Source organism: Caenorhabditis remanei, chromosome X (assembly GCF_010183535.1).
Source record: "Caenorhabditis remanei strain PX506 chromosome X, whole genome shotgun sequence".
In the NCBI taxonomy this organism is placed as follows: Eukaryota; Metazoa; Nematoda; class Chromadorea; order Rhabditida; family Rhabditidae; genus Caenorhabditis; species Caenorhabditis remanei.
The window spans coordinates 16,189,689-16,217,600 of NC_071333.1; the positions used below are offsets into that span (position 1 = coordinate 16,189,689).

Consider the following 27,912-nt stretch of genomic DNA (forward strand, 5'->3'; position numbering starts at 1 on the left):
TCTTCTCCCAAGACAAATTACGAACATACAAAACTAATTATCTTGGTGAAACCTTCATTTTCGAAACTTTTTAGCGTTTTTCATCGGTTCTTTGTCCTCTGACAAATGATTGATTTCTGCGAAACACACCTATTTTTCTTACATGTCTCCCTCATGTTCATCACTCCCAATGTTGCTTTTATTTTCAAAGTTTTCGCACTCAACACTCGATTTGAAATCGGAAATGTAAGTTATGTCTTGGAATTGTTTTTGAAATTTGGAATCGAATACGACGTTTAGATTTTATAAGAATATTTATCCCAACATCTCTTTTTTTTTGCCGGGTTTTTAGGTCAGCACCCACCCAGAACAGATTGATTTACAACTTGTTTGCTCATCCTTTTGGATTTGGTTTTTCTCTCTTCATATTCAAATTTCACTCCCGGATTTATTTTGTTTGCTTTGGTTTTTCGGTTTTTTTTGGCAATTTCGCGCGATTTTGAATGTCCAGTAGGAAAAAAACTATTAATTTTGTTATTTAGACCATAAGCCATAACCAACTTTCTGCTGCCCAGAGATATTGACTAGCTTTTAAAAATTTTCCAATTATTCGTCAGATTAGCTTGAAATCTAATTCTAAATTTTCTTGAGTAGTGGAAATTACAAATTAGTTGAGCTCTACTCCAAAATTAGGTTCCATACGGTTGGTTAGGTTGAGAAGTTCGTTGTTTAGGCTTAACCCTCTCTCCGAACACCGCTAAGTGCATTAGGACAAGCCTTCCATGGAGTAAGAACGGTTAATTGCTATTTTTACGCAGGGGGAGAGGGGGTGTGGTCCGTTTTTATGGTCTGCATGGAATATGCGGGTATGGCTCCCTTCTTTTGTTTTTATGTTGGTGTAGGTAGAGACATCTGTTCTGGCAGACATGTATTTCCCAACACAAGAATCTTGGTCCAGCATGTGATTCTGTTGTTGGAACATTTATAAATGTTCTCTAATTAGGGTAATTTCTCTAAAATAACATTTTTCAGATATTTCTGGAATATTTGTTTTTTCAATGCAAGCTTCTCAACATTTCTCGAATACAATAATTGGCCACATCGAATGACCGAATGCATATCTCACGAACACGAAAACATGTTCATCAAAAATGCATAGTGGGATAGCGAACTCAGAATCTTAGAAACTTTTCCTCCACTCTCTTCCTAAAATGAGCTTCCTAAAATGAGAGGAGCACGAATTTTAAATATGTAATAATTCCACCATGCATTTTGAATTGCTGAAAAGATATACACATTTTTGGGAAAGCTAACGGATATGGATGATCCGAACATTTTTCAATTCTTTCGTGCTCTTTTACTCTAGGATGGACAGAAAAAAGGAAAAGAATAAAGAGTGTGTACATCTCCGAACCTAACCTAATACGTTTGAAAGGAAAAAGAGAGGAGTGAAAAAGTATGTAAAGTACATCTAAATGTATATTCACACTTTTTTCTTTTAGTCTTTTAGTATATCTTCCTCTTATTCTTCTTTTTTCTTTCCTTGGCAAGGTTTGGAGTAAATTACTTCTTCGGTGTTTTATTTTATTCCGCCAATGTTTTTGCTGCAATTTCTTTCACACTTGAGAAAACCGCTTTCCGATTTTCTCTTCTTACGCTTCTCACATTCTGTCAATTACCACTACCCGTTTCTTTGTCTACCACTCCCGTTATGTGTTGTTTTTATGTTTTTATAAGCTTGAGAATGAAAGCAACAACCTGGTATGTAAATTTGCAGTCTATATATATGACAGACATATTTACAGTCCAAAAACCTTAGTTATAGAATTATAACTATGATATTTATTTAGTAACTTATTTATTGTCGCTCACTCCTAATATTCATGTTATTTACGATTCAATTAAACAATTAAACAAAAACTGTGGTATTATCTTGGTTTTAAAATACTTTGACATTCTCCCTAGTGACTCTTACTTTTCAGCCTCCCCTCTTCCAATTCCACCTTTTGTTTTCCTCTCGTTTGAAATGCGAAGGAGGTCCAGTTTCCGGACACCTTTTAGACATCCTCTTCCATTCCATCTTCCCCCCTCCTTTGCTTCCATCTCTCAACTTACATTCCATCCCACTCACGAAAAGAGAAGAGCCATCTTGGCACCATTTCCTGTCGGTAATGATGTTGTTCCAAGCGAATTGAAAGATTTTGAGACCTTAGACTTCCTGTAAATCGTGTCATTTTAATTTCTGGGGTCTTTTGATTATAATGATGTGCAATTTGTTCGAATTTTGTAGGATTTTGGATGCTGGGGGCATTTCATATAGGTTCTGTTAAAACTGTCCAAATTAGAATGTGTCTCTGACTTTAGCCTTAATTGAAACCTTAAACTTTTAAAACTGTTGCTAAATTTCCTATGAAAAGATGTTTTCAAACTGAGTTAGGTTCAAATGAATAGAACAGCGTAGGGTGAAGACCCGTTGAAGGACAATCCCGCAAACGAAATGGAGCGAACATGTCTAAATGAATTACCTCGAAAAGTTACCGCTAGATCTCTATTCTCTGTTTCTTTCTGCTGGGGAAGTCTTATTCGTCGAGAGAAGTTTTGGTATACTTTGATTTGTTCTTATTTTCTTTCATAATAGCTCTCTATAATATATCCCTTTTTTAAACTCCGCAGTTTTTTCCAATTCAGAATATTTTTATCTCTTTTCAATTACGTTTTTTTTGGACAAAGAAGGTTCTCACGGCTTTTTGGTTCTTAAGAGGATAGAAATAGAAAAAAAGCAAGCCGACTGACCAAATGGCCACTCTTGGAACCTTCGGACCAATCTGTTGGTATTAGTTTTTTTCGTAGTGCCCCAAGGCGGATAGCCTCTCAGGTTCGTCTTTTTTTAGGATTAGTGAAAAGAAGGTTTAAGTAACGGATTCATCTACTTTACTTTTTTGGAAGAGAAGCTTCTCATGGTTTTTAGGAATTTCGAATTCCAAGTGATTCAACTTTTTTTTCTTGCAATTCTACCTAAAAATATAAAACCATTGGCTAGTAGTGAAAACATTTGCATATCTGGTCACTCATTACTCATATAACAAAGCTTGCGCTTCTGCCGCTTTCAACTTTTTTTCATTTCCTCCGTTTGTCGACTCCTGCTGCGATTCAGGAGAGGTGAGTGTGGGGGAGGTGGCCGGAACTTTTTCAAATAGTTGTAGAACAAAAAGAGTAGTTTTTGTACGTATGGTTCATTCAATTTATTTTGTCAATCCTTTTCTTTCTAATGAAAGAACACAATAATGTGAGATGAATCAGAAAAGAGTCTTTCTTATCAATGAAGCCTCATTCTTTGTCATTCACTACTTTTGATTTATTCCGTTTAGAACTCTTCCGATAGTCCTTTCATAAAAAACCATGAATGGGGAAAAGGACGGCAATTGAAAAAGACAATGCCAAAAAAGGGGGTAAGGATAATCCGGACCTCCGTTTCGCTCGATAAACCTATCCAATTTTATGCGGAAACGGAGTAAATGGGACTGTGTTCGGCTCGCTCAGATATTTGTTCATGCTAATGAGCACAAGTGCTTTCGCAGATGTAGGGAGATCATTATACATGTTGAGTGTAGATCAAGAGCAATGCAATTTTATACAATTGTTTTGCAAATCGACATGTAGTCTCATATATAACTCATGTTTTTGTGTCGTGTTATTTTTGGAATTACGGTATTTTCTAAATTGTATTGGTGAGTTAAGGGACAATCAGTTTTTATATCTTACCGTACCCTTTTTGGAGGGTTAAAATACAAATTCAAAGGGTGTCTCCCAAATGTTTTGTTCTTCGTTATCTTTACTAGACCCTTTCGGTTTTCATATAAAAAATGGAGGGTTCCCACCAACAGGCGGTAAAGAAGCGTGTATGCTTTTATCTCGACGGCATTAACACAGGAGCCTCCACTTGACCCACGACAACAATTAACCGTCTCGTCCGCCCGCCCTCGATTTCTTTTTCTTTTCAATCCGACCTCCTGTCATCTAGTATATATGATGCACTGGGTAAAGAAGGGGCGGTCTGCACTTGAAATCTTTATGCTCCCGTGGTTATCGTCCCTTTTAAGTTGGTTTCAATCTAATTTGTTTGATAGGAGGGTGGCACCTTCTTGAGTGCGCTCGCATCGTTGATTCTAGAAATTCGGAAGGTTTAGTTTGTATTTTGAATCCAGTTTTGAGTATTGTACTTTTCACATGAATATCTTCTGAATTTCAGAATGAAATACGTTTTCATTTTAGTTTCTTTATTTCAATATATCTCGTCACATTGTAGATTTTATCCTTCTTCTTCCCATCCATATTTTTTTGGATGTCCCGCCAAACCCGGTCATTATGTGATCCGTGTTCGGTTTCTGGTGGTAAAGGGCCTTTCGGTTTCGGTTTAATGACATGTTTGCATTACCCTATCCCTCATTCTCGACGTTTAGTATCAATGTTCGCCTTTCTTTCGAAGGCAAAGTACTTTCCATCTTCGTAAAATCGTATGTAATCTCGAAGACCGAGAAAACCGCTTGGCATTGGTGGTACTGGTTAAGAGTAAACACTATTTTGTGAGGGAGGGGTGGTCGATTTACATTACTTACTCCAAACCGTTTTCGGGTGACTGACGGACGTGATGAAGAGGTAGTGCGCAATAAGTGTGCGCATTTTATTTGTCTCCGAATCTGTACATTACGCTTCATTCGGAGAAAACATTTTATTCAATTCGACGGTTTCATTTGATTCGGCTCATTTCACCAATTTTATATCTCATTCATCTTACCGCCATCTTATTTTTGTTTCGGTAGGAGTGTGTGGTGTTGGAATTTTATAAATGATAAAATAAGTCTTCTCAGAATTGTTCTGTAGAAAACTCAATTCATAACTTTAGATATCTAAGTAAAGGGTGTCTCAATGACCCGTTTAGTAGGTTCCATGATAAATGAGAGTTGTTAGTTACCCTCCTAGCCATTGCTCCTCGGAGACTTTCTAGTACCCACAATTTGTCAAAAATCTAGCAGAAAGTGATATTCTCTCGGATTTTGTTTCATTTCTCTTTCCGTTTTTAGTTTCCGAGATTTCCGAAAATATAACTTTGTTTTTACTCTCCGTTTCATTTCCTGTCAATTATGGTCACAGAATATAAAAGAATTCCGGTGATGCAAACACTCATTCATCACTTTTTATCACCGTCTTTATTCAATATATCTTGACAGCCGACTGGCCCTGTTCTTATCTTTTAATCTGTATTCTTTTCCGTTTTCCTAACTGTTTTGTTTGTTACTATCGAATTGATACGATTGACATTCCAATTATGTGTGTTTCTGATTTTTGGTGTGAATTCAGTAGTAATATCAGATTGAGAGACAGTTTTTGGTCTGGGAGATGGATTTCAGAAAATATCTGAAATTTGCATAATATTATCATCACAATTACCAGGGTTGGGAAATTCCGGGCTGAAGTCAAATTTTTGACTGGTTTTTGAGTGTTTTGACTATTTTTAATAAAAATTTCAAACAATCTCAAAAATTGATATTTTGAACATTTTTTGAATGCGGGCGGGAAAAATTTTTTTCCAGTCCGGCCCGGGATTACTTAACCCTGTTACTCACTATAATGACACCACCATAAAGAAAATTTGGAAACCTGAAATAACCTACCTTAAGTCTTACCCTCAATCCCATCTATCATCATTCGCGACCCCTCAAGTTATCTCAAATACAAAGATGGGCAAAAAACGATAGTGCCGACTTGATGTGTATCGCATTTCTGTGCACCGCCACCAACCGCTACCACCAAACACCCGACCACCCGATTACGTCATCATTGTGTGCGAGGAGTCCTTCACCCTATCGCCTCAGAACAGTTTTACGATCCATGCCGCCATGTTTAGATCCCTTTTTGTTTCTCCTACCAACCGATTTCGTGACGAAGTGTAGTAAAATGTATGCAGCTTCAGTTTTATTCCTCTTTTTGAAATTTGTTAACAAGAAGCAATTTTGTTGTTCTATCCTGCTCTTTCGGTTCACACTGAAGCCTCCTTAATCATGCATAGAGCAAAAAAAACAACGTCTTTAATGGAAAACCATGAAGCTACAAATAAAAATAACATCCTTCTTTCCCGTTCTCATTCTTATCACATCTAGTTAATGGCAATTTGATAATTAATATATGAGGTTTATCAGTTTCAGCTATCAGAAACTCATTGTGTTTGTCTTATTAATGTTTCACCAGCACATGTGTTCCTATCCTTGATACATACATATGTTCTGTCCGATCGAAATGTCTCGAAACTCACTTTCCTTCCTTTTTTCGACTTTTTCTATTCCAATGTTCTATTTGAACACGCCTAGAACAAACTTTAACCATTCCTGACTACTGGTTCAACTATTACCTGACAAAGAAGTTGTACACTTTAGGGCGTTTCTATGCGAAAACCGACACCAACACAAAAGGGCTAGGTTCCCAGAACACATAACTAATCCGCTTGTTGTATAAAAACAGATCCCGCTAAATGTGAGAGAGAGAAAGAGAAATAAAATGACTGACCCTATTCCCTATTCCCTGTCACCGATCATGTTATAATAATATCTTTGTGTTATTATACAAATTACTAACCGAATTCAGAAATTTTCGTTATTTTTCTATATTTCCTTCTGTTGAGCCACCACGACCATTTGTCTACAACTAGACCTGCAAATCGACACCGAACATAAACATACACAGACAAAATATATTCATTCATCTAAATGTGTGGTGCTCTTTTGCACTACCCCTCTTTACTCTCCATGTCATTATATTTGCATAACCAGTGCTCCGGCGAGGAGGCGCTCCTGAAGACGAAGAATGAGAAGAGGAACGGCAGTCCTTGTCTTCTTCCACTGCTCCATTCCGTTCCATGAAATTTGCACAACATTAGATCCGATCTTCTATTCTTCTACTCATTTGCATGTCGGTCATTCTAGAGACGTAGAAGGCTCTCGATTTACACTTAAGAGTCAAGTATTTCATCACTTCATTCACTTCATTCACCAATTTCCTGGGTCTTGTTGAAAGCCCAAAACCCAAAAAGCTAATAGTTTTCCTAAATTCATTTTTTGTTACTTTAAGTTTTCAGCATAAACGTAACATCCAAAAAATTTCCCATTGTTTTCACAAATACCTCGCCCTATTAATCCATCTTTTTGCTACCTTAGCCTTGGGAGGGAACCCTTTTTTCACTTTTTTCTTCCGTTCACACCCTCGCATTTTCGCGCCTTATTTGTTGTAAGTTTGCTTGTTTAGCCATGGTTTTCAATTTTATTCCGATTCCTTTCCTGTGTTCCAATAGTTTTGTTTGTTTTTTGTTTTCATTTCTATTCTTTTAAAAATGACTTTTGGACATGAGTTTTTTTAAAAGAAAAAAGTTACTTGACCACCATGTCGTCTTTCGCCATTTTTGACACTTTGAGACACTCCCTCGAAATTGGATACTTTGTCGCTCCTTTTTTTGGTCAAAAGTTACCCCCTGCTATTTCCATTTCAAATGAAAATGACTTGACCGCCGTGTACGTCTACTTGTTGTCTTCTCTGATGACACGGAGTAGATGTCTTCAGAACAGAATAAACAAAAACACACTCTCTTATCCCTTTTGGAATGTAAGAAGAAAGGAAAAGGGGGAAAAAGGACTTCTTGCAAGTTTCTGCGCCGTCAATTTGATTATCTTCTCACTTTTATTTTTTCTTCTTGTCACAAGTAGATTCTTTCAATGTCTATTGATGTTTCTTAACTATGAAAGATTGTGTTTCACTTTCTAATTCTCTTTCAAACAAGTCAAATAATTGATTAGTGATTTGACATAGGCAGTGGTAAGTTTCGGCAAAGTAATTTTTTGTTCCGAAAAAAAGTTCCAGCTTTTTCTTTTTCTATGACACATTCCGTTACTTCATATATATTCCCTTCAAAAAACCGAATACCGCTCTACTATACTGGTATGATAGCATAAAAGATTAGTGGTATGTGTGCACATATTGCGGCAAGATCGGTCCTCCCTTTCTACCCTTTTATGGTCCTCAGCCCCTCCTCTTCACAGACTGAATCATTGTTTGACCAACCTCCCATCAAGATCTTCTAATCCGCTGCCTGCCACCCGTTTTTATATTTTTTCTTCGACAGTGTGACTTTTGGAGCACCATCCCCATTTTAGGACTGTCAACATGTATTTGAATATAAGAATATTTGGAATTTTTGTATGCCAGTTTTCTCATCTCACTCACTTTTTATCACTTTTTCTCCCAAAAAGTCCATAATGATTAGCGTTAAATTTGATGGCGACTACCAGGTGGCGTGTTGATGAAAAGAAAGGAGATGAATATGAGAGAATGGGAAAATGAAATAAAAACGAGATCTTGCTAATCTGACTCTTCTCATTATCTATTTCTCGCATTTAATCTTTGAAGAGAAACATATTAGGGCTTCATTGAACACAATTGTTTCTCAATTGGTTTTTTTTTAATCTAAAGAATATAGAATAATTGAAATTTCACATGCTCTCAATTCTAAACCACCCGATTAATGACTTCTTCTAACTGTCACTAACCCAATGAAAGACCTTGAGAGAATGAGAGAATAAGCGGTAGGGCCCTTCCTTTCCTCCCATAAAACATTAATAATAATGATACTGTCCTGAGACGAGAACTGTCAATACAATTACGCAATCGCTCCAGAAAATCATACACCTTCCTGACAACATCTGCTCCGATTTTCTTCTCCACTCTACCTTATATGTCTCATTATCCCGTTTTTTGTTGGTTGTGCTTCCATGTGTCCTAACGTTTATAATAATTGACGTTTGCAGGTGTCATGAAAAAGCGATGAATTGTAGAAACGACTTTTGCAGTATGAGGATGATTATCCTGATATTTTTATGTTGCTTGGTTAGAATTGGAATTTCAGAATTAGAATCTCGTAAGTTTTAAGTTACAACTAATTCTAATAATTTTTATAATTTCCAGAGTTATTTGATCTACCATCATTAAATGTGAAGACCAACCAGTTATACCTTCATAAAAAGAATGCAACCAATTTAACATGCGAACTGACTGCGGGTTACTCAGAAGCCCGTATGCAGTCAGTGATATGGTTGAAGGATAAAGAATTTATTGATATTAATGATACGGATTATGAGTGGAAAGGTTTTATGTAAGACTATCCTTCTAATTTTTTATTTTCAATTCATTTTGTAATTTGCAGACTAACAATTCATGGAACACGACCGCAGAATGAGGGAGAATATCAATGTCTTGCGGAAATCAATAAGATACGCTTATCAAATCGTCAATTGATAACAACAACGATTATTTCCTCTCCACTGAAAATTCGAAGGGCAAGATTTACGAAGTTTGATGAGACATACGTGAATCATGTAAGTATTATAGTATAAACTGTTTTGCCAACATATTGTTACATTGTGTCAAGTTTTATGATAAGGTCTCCTCTATTCATACAGTAGCTCCGGCTCAAATTTTGATTGCACAAGTATGCATTGTTTCTTTTTTAGATGTGCCATTGTCGCGTGACATTTGATGATTTGACAGGCGACATGCATGTCAGGGTGGCATTTTCACTTTTTTTGTTTCAAAAAAAGTTTTTTTGAAAGAGATGAGCCAGAGGCCAGAAGTAAGGGGATTTGAAATACACTTTTAGTACAACAACAATTCTGTCACTTTTTGCCTACGAAACATATGTCCGAAATTTGATAGCATGTTGTTGAAATGAACCAAGGACTTGTTGATTGAAACATTCGTGTACCGTCAAAAGAGATGCCAATCTCAAGACGGCCATCTGTTCTTTTGGTTTAGTATCCATGTTCGGTGCTGGGTTTCAAGTTGATAGATGCTCAGACATGAGTACATCAAATGTAAATTAGCGCGCATGCACTGGATTAGCGCACAAATGACACAATAAGGGGGATGTACAAAAGTTGAATGAGTTTCACATGGAAACGATGTAATGACAACAATATTAATTGCGAGAAATGGGGGAACATACGACATAATTAGTATACGGGTGTTCCTTGAGAAAACATATGGTAACTAGTACATACGAGGATTATATTATATATTTAGGCGAAGTATAATGAGCACAGAAAATATATTTGCAGGCTGCAATCACAGTTCGAGAAAATGAAGTGGCACGTATACCATGTGCAGGAATGCCCGATGTTATCCCATCTCCTGCAACACTTTGTTTTCAACGGCTGGAAAGTGACGATGAGTGTTTGGGAGGGAGAAGTATGGGTTTTCAGATAAAGTCAAACTATATAAAACTGTTTCAGATGACACTAAATACTTTATCAGTGAGACTGGAATGCAGATTTCTCTGGTGACTCCTTCAGACGCCGGATTTTATCATTGTGTGGTCACAAACGAATTCACAGGTCAAACCAGAAAAAGTCCCAAGCCTGTTTTAATAATTGTGAGTTTTCAGGTCTATCTCTCAACTCTTTTTTCTAATTTCCAATTTCCAGGTAAAAGAAACGAATTCCACCAAAAAAACGGTTGGGGAAGTTATCAAACCCGTATTAGTGTATCCATCCAAAGAAACGACAATCGACAAACCAATAGATTTGGCAGTGGCTGAAGGCGAAGACGTCATACTTGAATGTGTTATCAATATGGCGAAAGTTGTTTGGATCACACATAATGATACCACTCCAAACGTCACAATGGATGATAATACATCTAGATTCCAACAAATTTGGGGAAACCTGAGAATCCGGAGTGTGGCGTTGGGAGATGCTGGAATATACTCTTGTCTTGGCTTACCGATTCTTAGTGTGAATGAATCATTTGATGGTAATCGAACAAGACCAAGAGTTGATTATAACCTGGTGGTCTACTCACCTTCCGGAGTTCGCTTATCCATTACGGCTCAGTATGATAAACGATATATGGTGAGTTGAAAATGGATGAATTTTGATAAAGACAAAATGAGGATAATTTTTCAGTTGGAATGCCTGGCGACAAATTTACTTTATGAAATCCCAACAGCTTATATCAATGGAACCTCTATAGTTCATAACATTAATGCGATGGGGATACCTAGCAATACGAATTTCTATACCAACCCTATCAGAGTTCATATGGAAGTGAAAACCTCATTTACTGGAAGTATACAGGTACAGTAACAACTCAAGTTGACATAATTTCATATATGATTATATTAAGTGTGTATCCCGACCTGCAATGGTAGAAGGAGAAATATATGGATATGGTTTGGAAAGAGGAAAATCTATGAATATGTACGTAATGAATATTCAAAATTCGAATGATTTGATCATCAAAGGACCGCATAATATCACCGTCCATGTTGGGCACACTGCAGATTTTCCGTGTATAGTGCAGAGAGTGAAGGCTAGGTCCTGGATGAAGAGTGAGTAATGAAGTTATAACAAACTTTCCCTGAAAAATCCAAAAACTTATTCCAGACAACCGCACATTGACATTGTTCACTGCCAGACGAACTATTCTGGGATCCAATTCTTTAAGAATCCATAAGGTTGAACTTGGAGACGAAGGAATTTATACATGTGTTGCTCAAAGTGAAAGTGGTCACACCAGTCGGTCATCCGCATATCTGACTGTTATTGATAACTCTACTACTACTGCTCCAGTTGTAACATCCACCGAACCGTTCTTGGATAAAAAGAAAGATATGAAAATTGATGTAGAGGATGTGAGAGGGTTTGTGACAGGAACGGAAGTAAGGATACAATGGTCTGTGTTAGGAAAGATGGAAGCTCTTACGAAAGTTGCCAAGTTTTTGTGAGTTTTTGTTTATTTTAAGCATATTTTTCATACTTGTCACGGGCCTGGCCGATTTCCAATTGTTCATCAGCCCTACCCGGGTGAAACGATTTCTTCCCGAAAAACATGTTTTTTTCAGTAGTAATTTTTGAAAAAAGAGTTTTTGAGGCATTTTAGCTATAATTCGAGTGAATTGACAATTTTACGTAGTTTTACAGTGAATTTATTGATAAAAATTACTTGAAAATTTTTTGAGGTATTAAAATTGCGAAAAAATTTCCCACCCGGCCTGCAAAATCTTTTAACCATTTTTTTCAACACAATTTCAATTTTCTTTCAGAATCGAAGCCCAGAGGTTTGGGACTCCTGAAGATTCTTGGATTGAAGCGGAAACTGTGGATTCTCATGTGCGTGCTACAACCATCAAATCCCTTATTCCCGACAACAAATATAAATTCCGCATCAAAATGGTTCGAGACGATGGGACCCATGTTGTTAGTCTACCCACTGATTTTATGAGTGTTGAAGCGACCAGTGGAGACGTCCTTCCTATGTCACCAAAGGTATAATTAACTTTACTTTTTTGCTCACGAACCCCCTTTTTCCTCCAGATTCTATCCGTCTACCAAACATCCGCGGATACTGCAAAAGTGCTCTTCTCACATAACGTTCTTATTGAAAACGCCGCCGCCAGGACGTTTGTGATCATTTACAACGAGGTGTCATCAGAGCAGAATAAATCACAAGTGGTCAGTCGTTCTTTTATTTTTATCACCGCTAAGCTCAGTTTTCTTCTTTTCTTTTCCGAAAGCACTCGTTCTTCTCAAATTTCTGAAAAGTTTTCTCTCAAATTGCGATAGGATAGAAGACTCCGAGTGACAGTTTATTGCACTGAGAGAACACGGAACACTTTTTAAATGCATATATCTCACAAACACATTTTTGACATCAGTCTTATTATTTTAGAAGTGTATTGCTCAAAAATTCAGTATTCTAGTCTGCAGACTTACAACGGGCCGAGTATTAGTACACAAATTAGAAAATTAGAAAATTAGTTTTTTTGTAAAAAGTCGAATTTTCGACATGTTTTTAACTATCGATAAAATTCAACCGTACATTGGATTTTTGACTATTTTTGATAATTTAAAAAAAAATTTTAATTGTGCACATTTTCGACTCCGAGCTGACGGGGCAGAGGTTTTGCAAGTCTGTCACAGAGACATTTTGACGTTAGTCTTATAATTTTAGCAGATTATTTCTTAGAAACCCTCATTTTATATGTGATTCTGACTAAACTGTGATAACTTTCAGATTCAAGTGGACGGTGATCAAACAGATGCAACTATTACCGGACTCACCTACGAAACCGAGTATTTGATCCGTGTACTTGCCGAGAATTCAGCTGGAAAGAGTTTGAGCAGTCCCGAGTATCTGTTTGAAACGACTCGTAAGTGATTTTTCTTTCATTTCGTTTTCGTTTCCCCGTCCCTGACTTTTGCCCTCTTCGTGTTCACTTTTCGGCTTGCTTTGCTCTCGTTCCGCTAAGCATATATTTCCCACTGCCACACACGAAACTTCTGATTGCTACCAGATGTGTGTTAGGAAAACGAGGATATAAACTGATGAGAACGGCCTTCAGAATGAAATTTTCTGTTGTTGGCTTAGATGCTGGGAAACTCTTATAATAAGAAAATTTTAGATAAAGGTTGTGATTTTGATCATAAGTTAGAACTCTACTATTCATGTTCCGGAATCTGAACATTTTGCAAAATACTTTCAGAAAAAAAGCTAAATCACATTTGCGTCATTCCTGCTCTGCTAAAATTGAATCTAAACGTTCGGCCGAATTTTTCGTTCATTTTTTGTTCTATTTGAAGAACAGCTTCCACCCGACTAACCAATCATCTTAACATCCTTTTCCTTTCTTTTAGTTTTTTTTCTGTAAATAATGATGCCAGAATATCACAAGGTAGACTGAAGTTTGTTGAAAAATAATTTCAGTTTGTTATATCACGGTTTTTGATGTGGAGAATTTTTGGTTAGTGGTTACAAGCTTGGAGTTACCAATTTGAGCTTTCAAGTGAATTTTCCAAAGTTTTATTTCCCTGTGACTCCTCAACTAGCCTAGTAGTCTTTTTGTTTGAAAAACGGTATACTTGGCTAGTAGAATTGTTTAGATATCAAATAACATCAAATATATATCAAACATATATATTTATAGTCAGAGTACTCGCGGCCTAAGCATTTCTCATAGTGAATTGATGAAACGAAAAACAACTTTTTCTGTTGAAGTTTTATATTCTCACACTTGCACTCCACTCAATATCTGCAGTTCTCAAATTTCACTGAGATTCTTCCCTCGTATCACTTTTTTGAAGTTCTCAAATCGTTGTTCCTCCCCTCTACTCCCGCAACATTTTTTGTTGCATTCTTCCGGTAGACCGTCCTGGAAGCACTCACTTCCATTCTTTTCCATAAAATGATGACTAAGAATATAGAACATAGTTTTCTATACTGTTTACAAGTCTCCGTCTTGTCCTCTCTTTCACATTTTGTTTCCGTTGTCCTCTTAGATAGCCGGCAGAAGGACGGCAGGATGAAATAGTGTAATACGTATTACTCATCACTTTTTGAATCATTTGCTTTGCCTCTTAACATTTCCAACTCACTTTTAGAAGTCCATCTAATTACTATGTAGTTATTACTAAAATTTCAGCAAAAAGGAATGCTATTGACATTGAGAAGGTTCATCATTAAATAAGCTTCATCAGTGGATTCTATCCTAATGACTATCCTATTCAGAGTACCCAAAAAGAAGAGAGAGTGACGTCCACAAGTTTATATACGCATAATCTATCTTCACAAAAAGGTCCAATAGGGCGAAAAAATGTTTATGCAAATGATGGTGGGGGGCACCGGGTCGACGGCCGGATGTTGCACCCCACACTCCTTTCTTCCCACCTCTACCAGATGCGTTTCGTATAAAATAAACCATCAGTCACCTCTTTTCTTCTCAACAGATTTTTGTGTCAACATTGTTTCTTTTGCTTATTTTTGAAAATTGGGTCGTCAATGAGTCTAGGAGGTCAGATTTGAATTTTGTATTAAAATTGTTTTGTTGCTTGATACTTGTTAGATTAATGAGATCTGCTGAACAGTTGTAAAGAATGCTCCTGTAAACTTTTTTCTATTTCAAGAAACATTCTCTCGTAGATCATGCGCTGCCTTCTGTCCCGTCTCACAATCAATTTCCGGTCATAGTCCTATCATTTTACATATTACGGGGTGGCACAAGCTTGTGAGAACCCATTACTAATGTTACACTTGAGCCCTCATTACGCTCGTTGTCTTCTCCTCTTTTCACTATCATTGATCTATTTTCTGATTGTTCCATGCTTTCGAGCTTTAAGTGTTTTTATTTCTTGTCGATTGGAAATTTCACAGAATCTCGTTTATTGTTTCATTTCTGTTTGATAGAACAATTTTTGTGGTGTGAGCTAGCTTGATATTTTTCCTGACGGTGAATATCTTACAAATCATTAGAAATCTAGGACATGCAAGATGTCGTCTACTTTCTCCTACTTTTTCCTCCGAAGAATGATGATGTCCTTGTTCTTGTTTTAGTTCACCAATCCGTAACTTTTGCTAAGGTCGAGACGTTCATTTCTTCGCTCACTTTAGCACATTTATCACATTGATTGATGATCCGAAGTGTACCAGAGAGTTGGTTCATCGGCTACACATTCAATTTTTCTCACACCTGGTTTAGATTACTCTTCCTTATATTCTGCAGCATCTTAACCATAGATATATGTACCTTTGTCAATTTTGAATATTTTCAGATAGCGGAATGTTGTCATCAGTGCGGATTTTCATCGGATCCATCGAACCACATTTGACATTCAAGAATATCGCTCTCGGAGGAATTATCACATTTTTGGCACTGATTGCAGTGCTTGTTTGTTTCTTCGTTTTCTGCAATCTACGCCCAGGAAAACAACGACAGAAGAGCCAAGGTGAGTGGACTTGAATTTAAAGATATTTGGAATAGTTTTTATCAAATTTGATACATTTTGAAAATGGGGAATTCAAGAAATTTAGTATACTGAAAAGTACTGTTCAGAAAGTTTTTTTTTTCAAAACTTGCCAATTTCAGCTAATGGAAAGTTCTTAGACACCTCCTACCGCATCTTCAACGAACAAAAAGTGCACAAATCTCGCGGATTCGACACCCAGGCCGGAATTCTGGAGCCCGACGTTGATGAATGCTCTCCGTTGAAAGTAGTGAGTCACATTCGTCATTTTGCCACGACGTTTTTGCTATAGCTTCTTGTCAGGTGTCTTCTCCAAAGGGTGGTAGTATGGGATAAACAAAAAAAAACAATTAATTTATTGCAGCGACAAGTCGATGAGAGACTTTCGGGTGACTCGGATAAATATGGGTTCAACAATCACGATGAGAACTTGCCAAATTTATATGGAAACATGGATGATATTATGGATATGGAGGAACAAGCGGAGATTCCGAATGATCCAACTTATGTCTCAGCATCCAAGATGACCAATGACTATGGTGTTCACTCAACAGCTAGATGCTATTCTCCGGAAAGTCGTACTTCTCATGAAATGCTTGTTTCATACTCAAGAAGTGCGCCCCACTCAACTGCCAATAGCTCATCTCCACAGGTACCGTTTTTTCTTCAAGTCATCCAAAAAAAGTATTATTCCAGATGAATGGTTCAATGCAACGTGTCAAAGCATACAACTACGCGGACTCTCTTCTCTACTCGCCCGCTGGTACAACATCTTCAATCGCTGAGACTAATAGCAGTGGAACTGGTCCAATTAGAGCTCACTGTGACTCACCGAACACGGCTCCAGCGTAAGTTTTGAATTTTTCATTTTTGTCTCTGAAATGCGGTTCGAACCTTTATAAAGTTATCGAAGATAGGTCTAATTTATATAAACTATTTTCAGAAGCGATGAAAGTGACCAAGGAATCAGATGTGGTGGATCATCTAGAAACAGTCATATTTCCTCAACTGACGGAGCTAAAGTTATGACTATGGGCACATTTAAAGGATCGACGCCAACAAGTTCATTTGTTAGTACATTTGACAGAAGACGCTCTGAAAATGTTGCTTGATTTAGTCTTATAGTCATACTCCCCCATCCGCCTTATTATTGTTGTCTTCATTCGGGTCTCTCAAGTCAATCCACGTGTTGCTAACCAAATCCCGTTTCCCCATATTACTTCGAACATAAACTGCTGATAGAATAGCTTTAATAGTAATACATAATTTTTCTTCATTTTTATGCATTTTACGGGTAATTGCCATTTTCTTGGTCAATTGTTTCAAGCTTTTATGTAGATTTGTGCACAAATTTATTTATCTGTTTTATTTTCATACTGTCATTAGTCACTCTATCCCAGTCAAGATCTCTTTCGAGACAAGCCACTTAATTTTCTTTCGTTATTTTCTTTTCTGCCACATTGTATTCTTCAATAGAATCGTTTTTGCTTTTTTTTAATGAAGTCAGTTTTCAATTTTTTGGTTTTTTTACAGTAGTGTTTTTCTTCAAAAAAAATTTTCAAAGGTACCCATTTCGAGCAGAATGTGCAACATAAGCCCCTGTTTATCAGGTGCCAGCTGACCCCTGCGTCAACCAAAAACAACTGACACTTGATCTTGTTCAACTGCACTTTGAACCTGACTCTGCAAACTTTCTATTAATAACATATTTCATAACTTCAAGAAGACAGCATTTCCTTCTTTTTTCAATAACCAAGGACAAAGGATGCGATTGGCACGCAATTGTGTTGGTAAGGTTTTTCCTTCTTTCTGTATGTTTCCATGTCGAACAAAACAATATGAAAAATGCGAATCTGTCTGCTTGTTCTCACAGTCGAAATTTTCAGAAAAAAAACATTAAGCTTGAAAATTTTTGTTTTAATGGTTACATACTTGATTATTCTGTCAACTGTGCGACCTTTCAAAGATTCTTCATTGAGTGGGAGGATTAGTTTGTACGCGTAAACCTAGTATGATCTAAAGATTGCGCAATGAGTCTGTGTGTACGGCGTAAGGTCATTGTCTGCTTTGCAACAGACACACTATCGTACGTTCATTCCACTCATTCTGTGTATTTACGTTTAGAACCATTTCCCATCTTATTACTGTCTTACTTCCAACAATTGTTCCTTTGTTTGTAGTGAAAGTTCTTCTAAAATTTTGTCGCGCCCAGAACCTGGTTGTTGTTAACACGTCCCTACTGTTCATCAACTTTGGGTAATTCGCGCGGTATTCCGCTGTAGATCAAAGCGATTAGTTTTATGGCCAGAATTTTGTCTATAAATTTTGTCATGTGTTCAACTTTCTTATCTTCTTGCTCAAGACTATGGATTCATTACCCGAAATCGTCCCCACGCAATTACTTGGGATTAAGAGAGATAGTGCTACTGCGCGCCACTGGAAAAAGTTCAAATCTCGACAGCTTGGCGCGAAACGCCCGGGATTCATTCAAACCGTTCTAATTAATCCGCGAAACTCTCTTCTTTCCTTTCTCGTTTCTACTTTTTTACTCACTTCTCACATATTCCCCATTTATGGGTGTTGTATGTTCTTATAATTTTCGCCCGGTTTTTTTTCTCTCGCACAAAAAAGGATGAATTAACTATTATTATTCCAATCCTCCTTTCTTTCGGTTTTTAATTTCTTTAGTTTTTTGACTTAATAGACTATCACTCAATCTTTTTGCGGTCAACTGAAAGGGAAGGAGGTATGTCTCTCGTTTTCTAACAATCGTGGACTGATACATTTCTCTTTGAATTCACTTTTCTTTGATACATATCTCTGCAAAAACTCAAGGTTGCAGGTCAAAGAAAGTGAGAACAAAAGTTCAAACGATACATTTCGAAATAAGTTATTGAAATAACAACCTCATTAACATTGTGTTGTTCAAGTATTCGAATGGCAACATGCTAGAAAAACAAAATAATTTTAGTGAGAAAGCACATGTGCAGCGGCTTTGTTTGTACAGTACCTCCAACACTAAACTAAATTCGATGACGCGCGCTCTCCCGAGACAAAAACTTTCTCATCTTCGATTCAACTCTCCGCTCATAAAATAAAGTAACTGTCCAGCCACGTGACTCCACATTCCCAAAGGGAAACCCTTTTGTGTCCTGATAACCATTCTTTGTCTAACAACAATCACAGGATAGTTTTTTTTGTGCGAAGGAGTCAGGTGGGAGTTGAATGAGGAACGTGTCCGTTTCATTTACTCCTCCACCAATCATCATCAGTTGATCACTATTTGTTCAAAGTCAACAAAAATTAGTGTGGATTGTGAAAAGACGTTTGGAAATGACCTCCCTTTCGATAAGGTTTCTTAAATACTTATTTTATCTGCCACTGTTTTTTTTGTAAACCTTGTCTAGTTAGCCAAAAAAAATGTTTTGATCTCTCTGAACTTTTTAGCGATTAGCAATAATTTTTCCTACTTTCTAATGGAATTTTCAATCCATTTTTTCATTTAAGATACATTTTGTGGGCGTGAGCACATTACACCACACCATTATTGTTTTTTGTCTGTCTGCCACGGGAAAATTGAAATAAAAAGAAATGTTTGTTTCATAAAGAATCGTCTTATGCTTCTTTTCTTTCTGGGTTTAGAATTTTTTTTGTACAGCCAATTCTTCTGCTTAGCTTCCATGATAGTTAGATTACACTTTTCCAAGAAGGTGTTTCCCGAACCTATTGTAGCCTACGCACCCCATGACGATGTTGCCATCATTTTTCTTATCATTATAAAAAGTTTCAGTTCAGGACAAGACAGAACACTAAAAAACTTTTTATCTTTCTTATTCTTCTTTCAATTTTTCATTTTCTGCATGACCGACGAAAGTCATAAGGGGGATCCCCGCTGCCCTATCTACAACACGAGAACATTCTCCCCTTCTCACTTTTAACTGTGTATCATTTTCCAAGGTCATACCCTTCATTTTCGACCACAATTGCAAAACGTCTTCCCCGTTTCTTCATCTTAGTCGTTTTTATGAGAGTGTATGGGTGAGTGTGTGTTTCGCTCTCTTCTAACTTTCATATCACTTACTTCGGTTTCCAATGGTTTTTGTGTTCTCCTTCTGAAGGAGATATTCTACTTTTTTTTCCTGAGACTGTTTCGTCGACGTTTGGGTGTGGGATGTTTCAGAACGAGTTTATCAAGTTCATCATTACTTTTCTTCTTGATGTTTTTTTTTTCTTTTCTCTCTCCATACTCTCTCTCTCATCTCAGTTTTCATTTTAAGTTTTGTCATTCGTCTCATTGGTAATCCAAGCAACCACCGTTATGCCATCCGCCAATTCTTTCCATGTTCCATCGGACTTCTCTCAGGAGCCAGTAAGCTATTCTAAGCTATTCAAACACAGAATAACTCTCTATTTCTATTCAGGTCCAATTCGTGGCACTCGAGGACACCGGAGCAATTCTCACTCACTCTCGCAAGGGATACGTAGCCATTGGAGAGAAGAGAGTCGAGGTTCCAGTGGTAAGTTGACTCCTATTCCGTTGTGAACTGTTATTTTAGTGAGCAAAACAAAAAACTTCGGCTGGAAGCAGTTTATGTTGCGAAATTTGAAATTATCTGCACTTTAAGTGAATTACAAAAATTATTCTTATTCCAACAAAATGCTTTCAGGTGGACTTCGTTGGAAACTCCGATGTTGGAGTTCTTGAGAACACTTTCACGATGCAATGGCAAAACATTGGAAACACAACTCAAGTCCATTTCACTGGCACCGGAGGATCATTGATCGGATCCGAGGGAAATCCAGGAGTGCTTCTTATCGGTGACGAGCTCATCAAAGTCAATGTATGTCTGGAAATGGAAGTGATCTTAAATATGTTATACTGTTTCAGCTCCTTCTCAAGAGAACTGACGGATCATTCTACTTGGAGGCTAACGAAGATTTCTTGATGATTGTCGCAAAGTCCGAACCAAACGGATCCCCAGATGTTGATACCCTCCAGGCTTCACAGTAAGTATCTTAAAAAATACATTTTGCTCATTTTAATTGATCCTTGTTAATTAAGATTGATCAAAATTAGCAAAACAAAAATAACATTTCAGATTCCCAGCTAGCGGCGCCAAGCTCCCAATCGGATATTGGCACTCCGTCCCATTTCCAATTCCAGGAGCTGGAAAGCTCAACCTGGTTGAGTTGGTAGCCAAATCCGACAAGAACGTCGTCATCAACGTCGCTGAAACCACCGGGGCTCCACTCCGAATCCCAATCAGCACTGTGTTGGACCAGGATTGATTTATAATCTATGTCACCGATAATGTTTTTTCGATTCCATTTATCCAAAGTATTAACGTGTTTGAACAACTATATGGTACTGATTATTGAGACAGAATTCCATCGTCTTACTTGTGTAGTGCTACTTCCTTCTAGATTCTTAATTGTGTTCTTTCTACTTTTTGAAACTTTCCATGCCCAACAGAATTTCTTCACCATTTCCTTTTCAATCAATTAATTCCTTTCTTTCCCGTTTCTGTGTGCTCATTCCTTTATTACCTTTCACTGAAATTTGCCATTTCTGATACATAATGTGAATTTGAAACGTTTCCTAATAAATCTTTTGAAAAAATCTACCCGCTTCAATGAATAAGGGAGACACAAACTACAAAAAGTAATCGAGTGGAAGAAAAAGTGGCAGAAAAAGTTTTATTGCTCTGTCTCACTTGTCTTTATTACTGGTGTGTTGTGTTTCATTTCTTGTGATCTTTGCCTAAAACCGACAGTTCAGATCGAATCATTGAACAAAAATGGAGACATTGGTGGTGATGATAAAGAATTTGAAAATTGAATTTGATAAAGAGCAGCAGGTATAAAACCGAAACATTTTTTTGTTTTTTAAATTTTCTCTTCTAGAAACCAATTCACAAACCAATTTAAAAGTTTAAGTTGATTTCTACTCCCTTAATTAGTCCCCCAATAAATTTTAACTGAGATTGATCTTTCAGTGGAATCGTTACGTCGACGGAGACATTCTTTACGATGTGACTGATGAGAAGAGTGCGAATACTGTCTACAGCTATGTTGTCGACCCGGAAAATAATTTGTCTTTGGAAGAAACACACAAGTACTTTGAGTACATCATGCAGGTCATCAATTTTCATATCTGATCCATTTTCATATCATATATTTTTTCTCACATACAGGCACTGACAAATCTTTCTGTTGACGCTATAGACAAGATTGACAACAAATGGCTGGAAATGGCTACAAAAAACCGGGAAGTTTTTCTAGAAGCAAAAGCGAAAATTCTTAAGAGATGGACTGGATTGATATTTGAAAAATGTGGAGCGGAGAGCACCAAGAATGAAATTTTTTATCAATTGGAAAACTTGACTTTGTCTTTTTGGAGAGCTTCTGCAGAGAGAAAAGGTTTTTCAACAAAACATATTTCATCATATCAAGTTTTGCAGGAAAAATAATATTTTTCCCGGGAATTCACATAGAAATTGTTCCATTTCTACAATCGATAAGAGTGGTGCAGAACTATGAACAATATACGAACGAACTTCATGATGTATTGAAAAAGTATCCGCTAGGTAAGTGAATGACAGTATACTGTAGTATAACTTAAATTCAGAATTTTTGTATCAGTATGTTGAGCCAGAAGAAAAACCCGAACCGTATGATGAACAAGTTCCGGAAATCTTCGTGGAAAACAAGAAAGCGACAAAGAAGAAGATGAAAAAGAAATCTTCCAAAAAAGGATTGACGTTTGTATAATGATTCTGTGATTAGTATAAAATTGATATTTTTTCAGAAACACTATTGAGCTAGCTTTGAAAAGTGGTGAGAAGCGGAAAAAGAAACAAGCACATTTATCACAGAGAACATTGGTATATCTTCAATAACTGTTTCCATTTACTAGTTTTCCAAATTGTAGCTCAGTAGATCGCCATCTTTGAAACGTGGAGAGCACATTCGATTTAATCTTTACTCGGATGTCACTCCAATCTGGAAGAAGTCGGCGGGCAAAGGTAAAATGATCTCTAGTACAACTCGACAGTATATTTCAGAGCGTTCAAACGAAGGAACCGAACACAAAATAGATTTTGGTACAGAAGCATTCCTAGGGCCTATATATCACATATCTTCATTTGAAAGTGAAAGAAAGTCTCAGAAGTATGGATCATGGAGCATCACACTAGGTATCCAATTTTTGTTTTGAGGAGTCATTAGAATTTTAACCTTGCAGACGCGAATCTAGAAGAGAGAAAACTTAACGGTGAAAGTATTCTGGTATCATTGAAAGTCCCGGTAGAAGAAGTTTTTCTCGGATCCAATGAACCTGTAGTGGCATTTCGTGATGATACATCAACCGATTGGAAGAAAGGAGTGTTCACAACTCATTCCCAGTTTGATCAGAGTGAGCAAACCAACTGGAAAGACAACACCTTATACAAAGATCATTCAGACACGTTCATTGTGACAACGCGACTATCCAAAATGGGATTTGTCTCTCTATTCCAACACAATGATTTTCACTATCCCTACAAAAGTTGGCAAATAGTTTTTGACAAGGATAAGATCTCATTGAAATTGCATACCAATGTTGTAGAGCTGGCGTTTGTTATTGAGGTACTCAATTTATCAGTTATTTCTAACTTTTTGTTTCCAGGGATACTACTTCTACTTGGACACTCTAACTGGCGATGAGTTCAGTAAATTGAGAAACCTACATCAGAAAAGAATGTCTTTGTCGGAGCTGATGATGAAGTTAGAGAGACATGGTGTTCATATTATTCCGAATAGTGACATTATTAACAAGCATAGAGACACCAAAAAAGTATTCTATACATGACGACCAGTATAAATATAAAGATATTTGTTCAGGACTTAGAACTAGAAATATTTACTTATCGTATAATTTGCTTGAATCAAATCAACTGTGAATCGTGTCGGATGAATAGCACAGTGTCTTCTGAAACTGTTGTTCTAACAGTTGACGGTGCACCTGTAAGATAATTACATAATTAAGTACTTATTGTCCAATTTTAAATAATTCAGCGTAATATCACCACAAAAGCACCTGGGAAGTATGCTGTCAACTTTGGTGACGCTGGGAAAAAAGGGAAAATTCATGAGAATACTGTAACACCTGCAACACTTTTCCAATTTTTGATGGTTACTCGACCCTTGATTGTTACAAAATAGTTATTTAATCCATCCTGACCAATTCCCTACATAACTTGTATAATTTCCCCCACTACATATTCTTATAATGCCTAATAATGAATCCAGCTTGTGTTTCATTTGTTATCTGAAATCTAACATAGCCGATAAACAACAGAAAGCGTAAATGAACCAGTCGAGAAACGACAAAGAAAGTTGTCAGATAGAGATCTCACAAAAAGCGCGCCGTTCATATAGTTTGGTTAATTTCCGTCGAGCGACTCATTATCCTCATTTTGTTCCTACCAGCTGACATGTTTTTCCGGGTTTTTTGGCTGTTTCTGTTTGCAAGTTTTTGGCGTTTTGTTATAACAGTTGACTTGCAGAAAGAAGGTATCAAACTTTGATTTTGTTAAAATGATAGTTGAGGTATTTATATTTAGGAATTTGCCCTCCCGTTCTTGATATAATAATACTGTTTGACACATCCGGTGGAAATGATACAGTATTCGAACAACAGAAATATTGGACTATTAAAATTGTGAGAGATCTTCCGATACATGAAGATGCTGTCAGAGTTGGATTGATTCAGTGAGTAACTTCAAATTTTTTAAAGATGCCCAACTAAATTTGCGATTTAAGATATTCTGATGCTGCAAAAACTGAGTTTAATCTCTCAAGATATTCTGAAAGAAATGATATTATTACACATCTGGAGACGCTAACATTCATGCCAGGAGAAGATACAAGAACTGGTGTGGCATTGGATAAGGCAGATGAGGAAATGTTTAATTATATCGGAGGTGCCAGGTAATTGCTATTGTTATTTCCATTTCTCAATTCTTTATAACCATTTTGTCGTTTAGACTAAAAGCCACCCGTCTAATCATTCTATTCACTGATGGCCTATCAATGGATAAACCCACAAAGTCTGCAAAAACATTAAGGAGAAAAGGTGAAGATGTTTTTCTTTGGTTATTAATTTTCCTCTTTTTTCCAGGTGTCAAAATATATACGATTAGTGTGAATAGCATTGGATTTGTACCGGAAATGTTGGGAATTGTCGGCGATGCGGATAATGTGTTTGGGTGAGTGTAATTCTGAGAAACTTGTGGAGTAGTAAGGGCAAACGTAGTAGTTTTTATAAAAAACACAGGTGAAATATAGCGAAAAGGTTATTATGACTAATTTGGGGTATGCTTTTGTCATGTCACAAAGTTTCTTCAATTTTGCTTCATCAACACGAAAAGTGAAAAAAAAACAAGTATGAATCACGCAAAAAACGACTTGAGATCGCAATCTAAGCTAGTTACTTTCATCAGAATTTCTTTTGATTTTAGACCAACTGATGAGGATCGTATTGAAGAGCGTCTTCTTACAGAAGTTGAACATTCTAGATCATGTGAAGTGCAGCCAGTAAGTTATCTTTAAAAATGAGAGAATTTTATTTCTTACTGATTTTAGAAGCGCCATGAAAAGACAACAAGTTCATTTGGTCTCAGAATAACAGATTTCATTGCTATCAACCCAGAAAGCTCAGAAGTCAATATTGCAAATACAACGACTATTCCAACAACTATAACATCGGATTCGTTCGCAAGAGATCCAGAAAATTCAGATGAGGCGGATGGTGATAACAATGTGGAAGATATAGGGCGCAATGAAACGGAGACAACGGTCGTAATGGAGATCACAACCACTTCTCCCGTTTCACTATCCTGGAAAGAGCCGATACAATTGTTCACTGTAGAGGCCGAATCTACACATGAAAACAAGGTGCTGAATTTGACAAATTTGAAAACTTCGTTAGCTGAAGAATCTAACACGTCTGAAGCCAAAGAGATTAATGACACTGTCTCTGAGACTGCGTCTACCGGTCAAACACCTGATGATCAACTTACTCTGTCTACTGAACTCCCAACCTCATCTGTTTCTGTTGACTCTCCCACTGAAACGACTAATTCTGTGGAGATATCATCCACTCCCGCGTCTTCACCAGAACCAACCACTGTTCTCACAACACTTCCTCCGGTGACAACTATTTGTATCAATGCACCTACAACTACCGTAACTTCTAGCACCGGCTCGTCTAACTTGTCTAGCTCAACCAGCAAATCCTTTTTGGTGAAACTTGGAGTGGAGAAAGAGAAGAAAGAGAAAGACCCTGTAAGCAAGTTCTTGGGTAGAGATGTTTCGAACTCAAATCTTATTAAAGAAGAGAAGGAGGAAGTAAAATTATCTGAAAACAACTCTGAAGAACCCAATGCATCTGAAACCAAAACTCTACACCCTGATTCATCAGTATCTGAGAATAAAACTACATCAGTCCCACCAGCAGCCACAAATAGATTCTTCTTCTCTACTAGAGTCACATTTCGACCAGTGTCCTCAACGACTCGAATATCTACAACTTCTAGTATTCCGTCTACTACTTCTACAGCCACAACAACTTCTGCAACTACAACAACTGGCAGACCGGTGCCAACTACAACTACACTATCTTTGAGATCTAGTACTTTGAAACAAAAAATTGAGTCTACTGAGAGGTGAGTCTCTTTTTTTTTGAATTTCTAACAAAAAATTTCCAGTTCTACCACCAGTACCTCCCCGAGTTCCCCAGTCACACCTCCCCAAAAGTCAGCCTTCCTATTCCAAACCCTTTCCGCTGTCACAGCGTTCCCTACGCTGTTGAGCATGGAAAAAGCTGTAAGTCGAGTTGCCCTTATGCATATGCTCTCTTGTTTTTCTTATTTCCGTTCATTTTCCTCGCCTCCTCCTCCTCAGTTTCGGGAAAACATTCATATTTTATGTCCGTTTTAGGTGACGCTACCCATCAACAACGCACTCGGCGTAAGCAAACCAATGAAAAAGAAGATTCGAAGAATAATAAAGAGAAGACGAAACATCCTTCCATCGAGCCAAGCGAAGAAAGTGACAGACAAGGTGGTGGAGGTAAAAAGGGTGCCCACACCGACTACGCCACCGATTAGAAGTACTTTGAGACCGATTATTATTGAAGAGAAGGAAGAAGAGATATTTTGTGAGTGAACCCTCAAAACAGTATACCAGCTACATAAAACGCAATTATAAACTATGAATGTACCAACTAAAAACATTCTTTTTTTGTAGCTTCCAGTGTACAATGTCCAATGGATATCCTGTTTGTGGTTGACAGCTCGGGATCCATTGCACGGACCTATGATACCCAAAAGGTCAGTATTATACTATATATAATATAAAAATACTATAAACAAGGACACCCATTTCCAGGATTACCTGACACAACTAATCAAGAAAGTCGAGCCAAGTCGTAGCCACCGTGTAGGTCTTATTCAGTTCGCTGGACCACATATTCAAAAAATGGAATGGTCTTTTGACACGCATTCAAAGAACTCACAGCTTTTGTCTGCAATTAGAAGTGTCCGACATTTGACAGGTGCGTTTTTTGAAACTTCAGATGTTTTTTTTTGCAAATAAAGGTTCTGTTTATACTTTTATTCAGGTACTACCTACATTGGAGCCGCTTTGGAGCTATCACTGATTCTTTTGGATTCTAGAAGAAAACATACCGAGACTACTGTAATTCTGATTAGTGACGGGTAAAGGTCCCCAAAATTGTTAAAACAAGAACTTGTGTGCTTTCAGGTTCTCCCAAGATGACTCTACACAACAAGCAAAACTTCTCAGACAACTTCCCAATGTTAAGATGTATGCAATTTCCTTGAATAAATTAACAAATACGTAAGTTCCCTGAATTTGTCATCATCCCTGTCTTATTTATTATTATTCTTATCATTTTTACTAATTATATATTATTCTTACAGGAAATATCTAACGGATATTGTCGGTGATCGGAAGAATCTATTCATTAATGACGAAAGCCACTGGTTTGAGGAATTCTTCACCAAAAAATTACGATGCGTACCGACTACTAGATAAT

At 37.1% G+C, this 27,912-nt stretch overlaps 4 protein-coding genes across 4 annotated transcripts; 3 read left to right on the forward strand and 1 right to left on the reverse strand.

Moving 5' to 3' along the window:
* Window positions 1-8,871: 8,871 nt before the first annotated feature.
* On the forward strand, window positions 8,872-16,924 carry GCK72_025246 (uncharacterized protein; the record flags this gene model as incomplete). The annotated part of the gene is made up of 17 exons (XM_003100188.2): window positions 8,872-8,938; window positions 8,986-9,172; window positions 9,224-9,395; window positions 10,134-10,263; window positions 10,308-10,447; window positions 10,500-10,925; window positions 10,980-11,150; window positions 11,200-11,404; window positions 11,460-11,796; window positions 12,119-12,341; window positions 12,390-12,527; window positions 13,090-13,225; window positions 15,621-15,794; window positions 15,935-16,062; window positions 16,177-16,464; window positions 16,509-16,660; window positions 16,756-16,924. The coding sequence occupies 17 exons, from the start codon at window positions 8,872-8,874 to the stop codon at window positions 16,922-16,924; spliced, it is 3,243 nt and encodes a 1,080-aa protein (XP_003100236.1).
* A 3,206-nt stretch (window positions 16,925-20,130) lies between these two features.
* Window positions 20,131-21,101, forward strand: GCK72_025247 (uncharacterized protein; the record flags this gene model as incomplete). Its single annotated transcript, XM_003100136.2, has 5 exons — window positions 20,131-20,181; window positions 20,234-20,329; window positions 20,480-20,653; window positions 20,701-20,819; window positions 20,912-21,101. 5 exons carry the CDS (start codon window positions 20,131-20,133, stop codon window positions 21,099-21,101), a joined length of 630 nt encoding a protein of 209 aa, XP_003100184.1.
* GCK72_025248 (uncharacterized protein) lies at window positions 20,588-21,299 on the reverse strand (the record flags this gene model as incomplete). The annotated part of the gene is made up of 3 exons (XM_053736256.1): window positions 20,588-20,659; window positions 20,994-21,170; window positions 21,213-21,299. 3 exons carry the CDS (start codon window positions 21,297-21,299, stop codon window positions 20,588-20,590), a joined length of 336 nt encoding a protein of 111 aa, XP_053579822.1.
* A 311-nt stretch (window positions 21,300-21,610) lies between these two features.
* Window positions 21,611-27,911, forward strand: GCK72_025249 (uncharacterized protein; the record flags this gene model as incomplete). The annotated part of the gene is made up of 20 exons (XM_053736257.1): window positions 21,611-21,670; window positions 21,809-21,949; window positions 22,007-22,232; window positions 22,441-22,573; window positions 22,621-22,696; window positions 22,744-22,837; window positions 23,056-23,226; window positions 24,416-24,563; window positions 24,615-24,782; window positions 24,839-24,927; window positions 24,973-25,060; window positions 25,313-25,388; window positions 25,437-26,518; window positions 26,561-26,678; window positions 26,793-27,012; window positions 27,102-27,184; window positions 27,243-27,408; window positions 27,475-27,571; window positions 27,618-27,713; window positions 27,797-27,911. The coding sequence occupies 20 exons, from the start codon at window positions 21,611-21,613 to the stop codon at window positions 27,909-27,911; spliced, it is 3,447 nt and encodes a 1,148-aa protein (XP_053579823.1).
* Between the last annotated feature and the right edge of the window lies 1 nt (window position 27,912).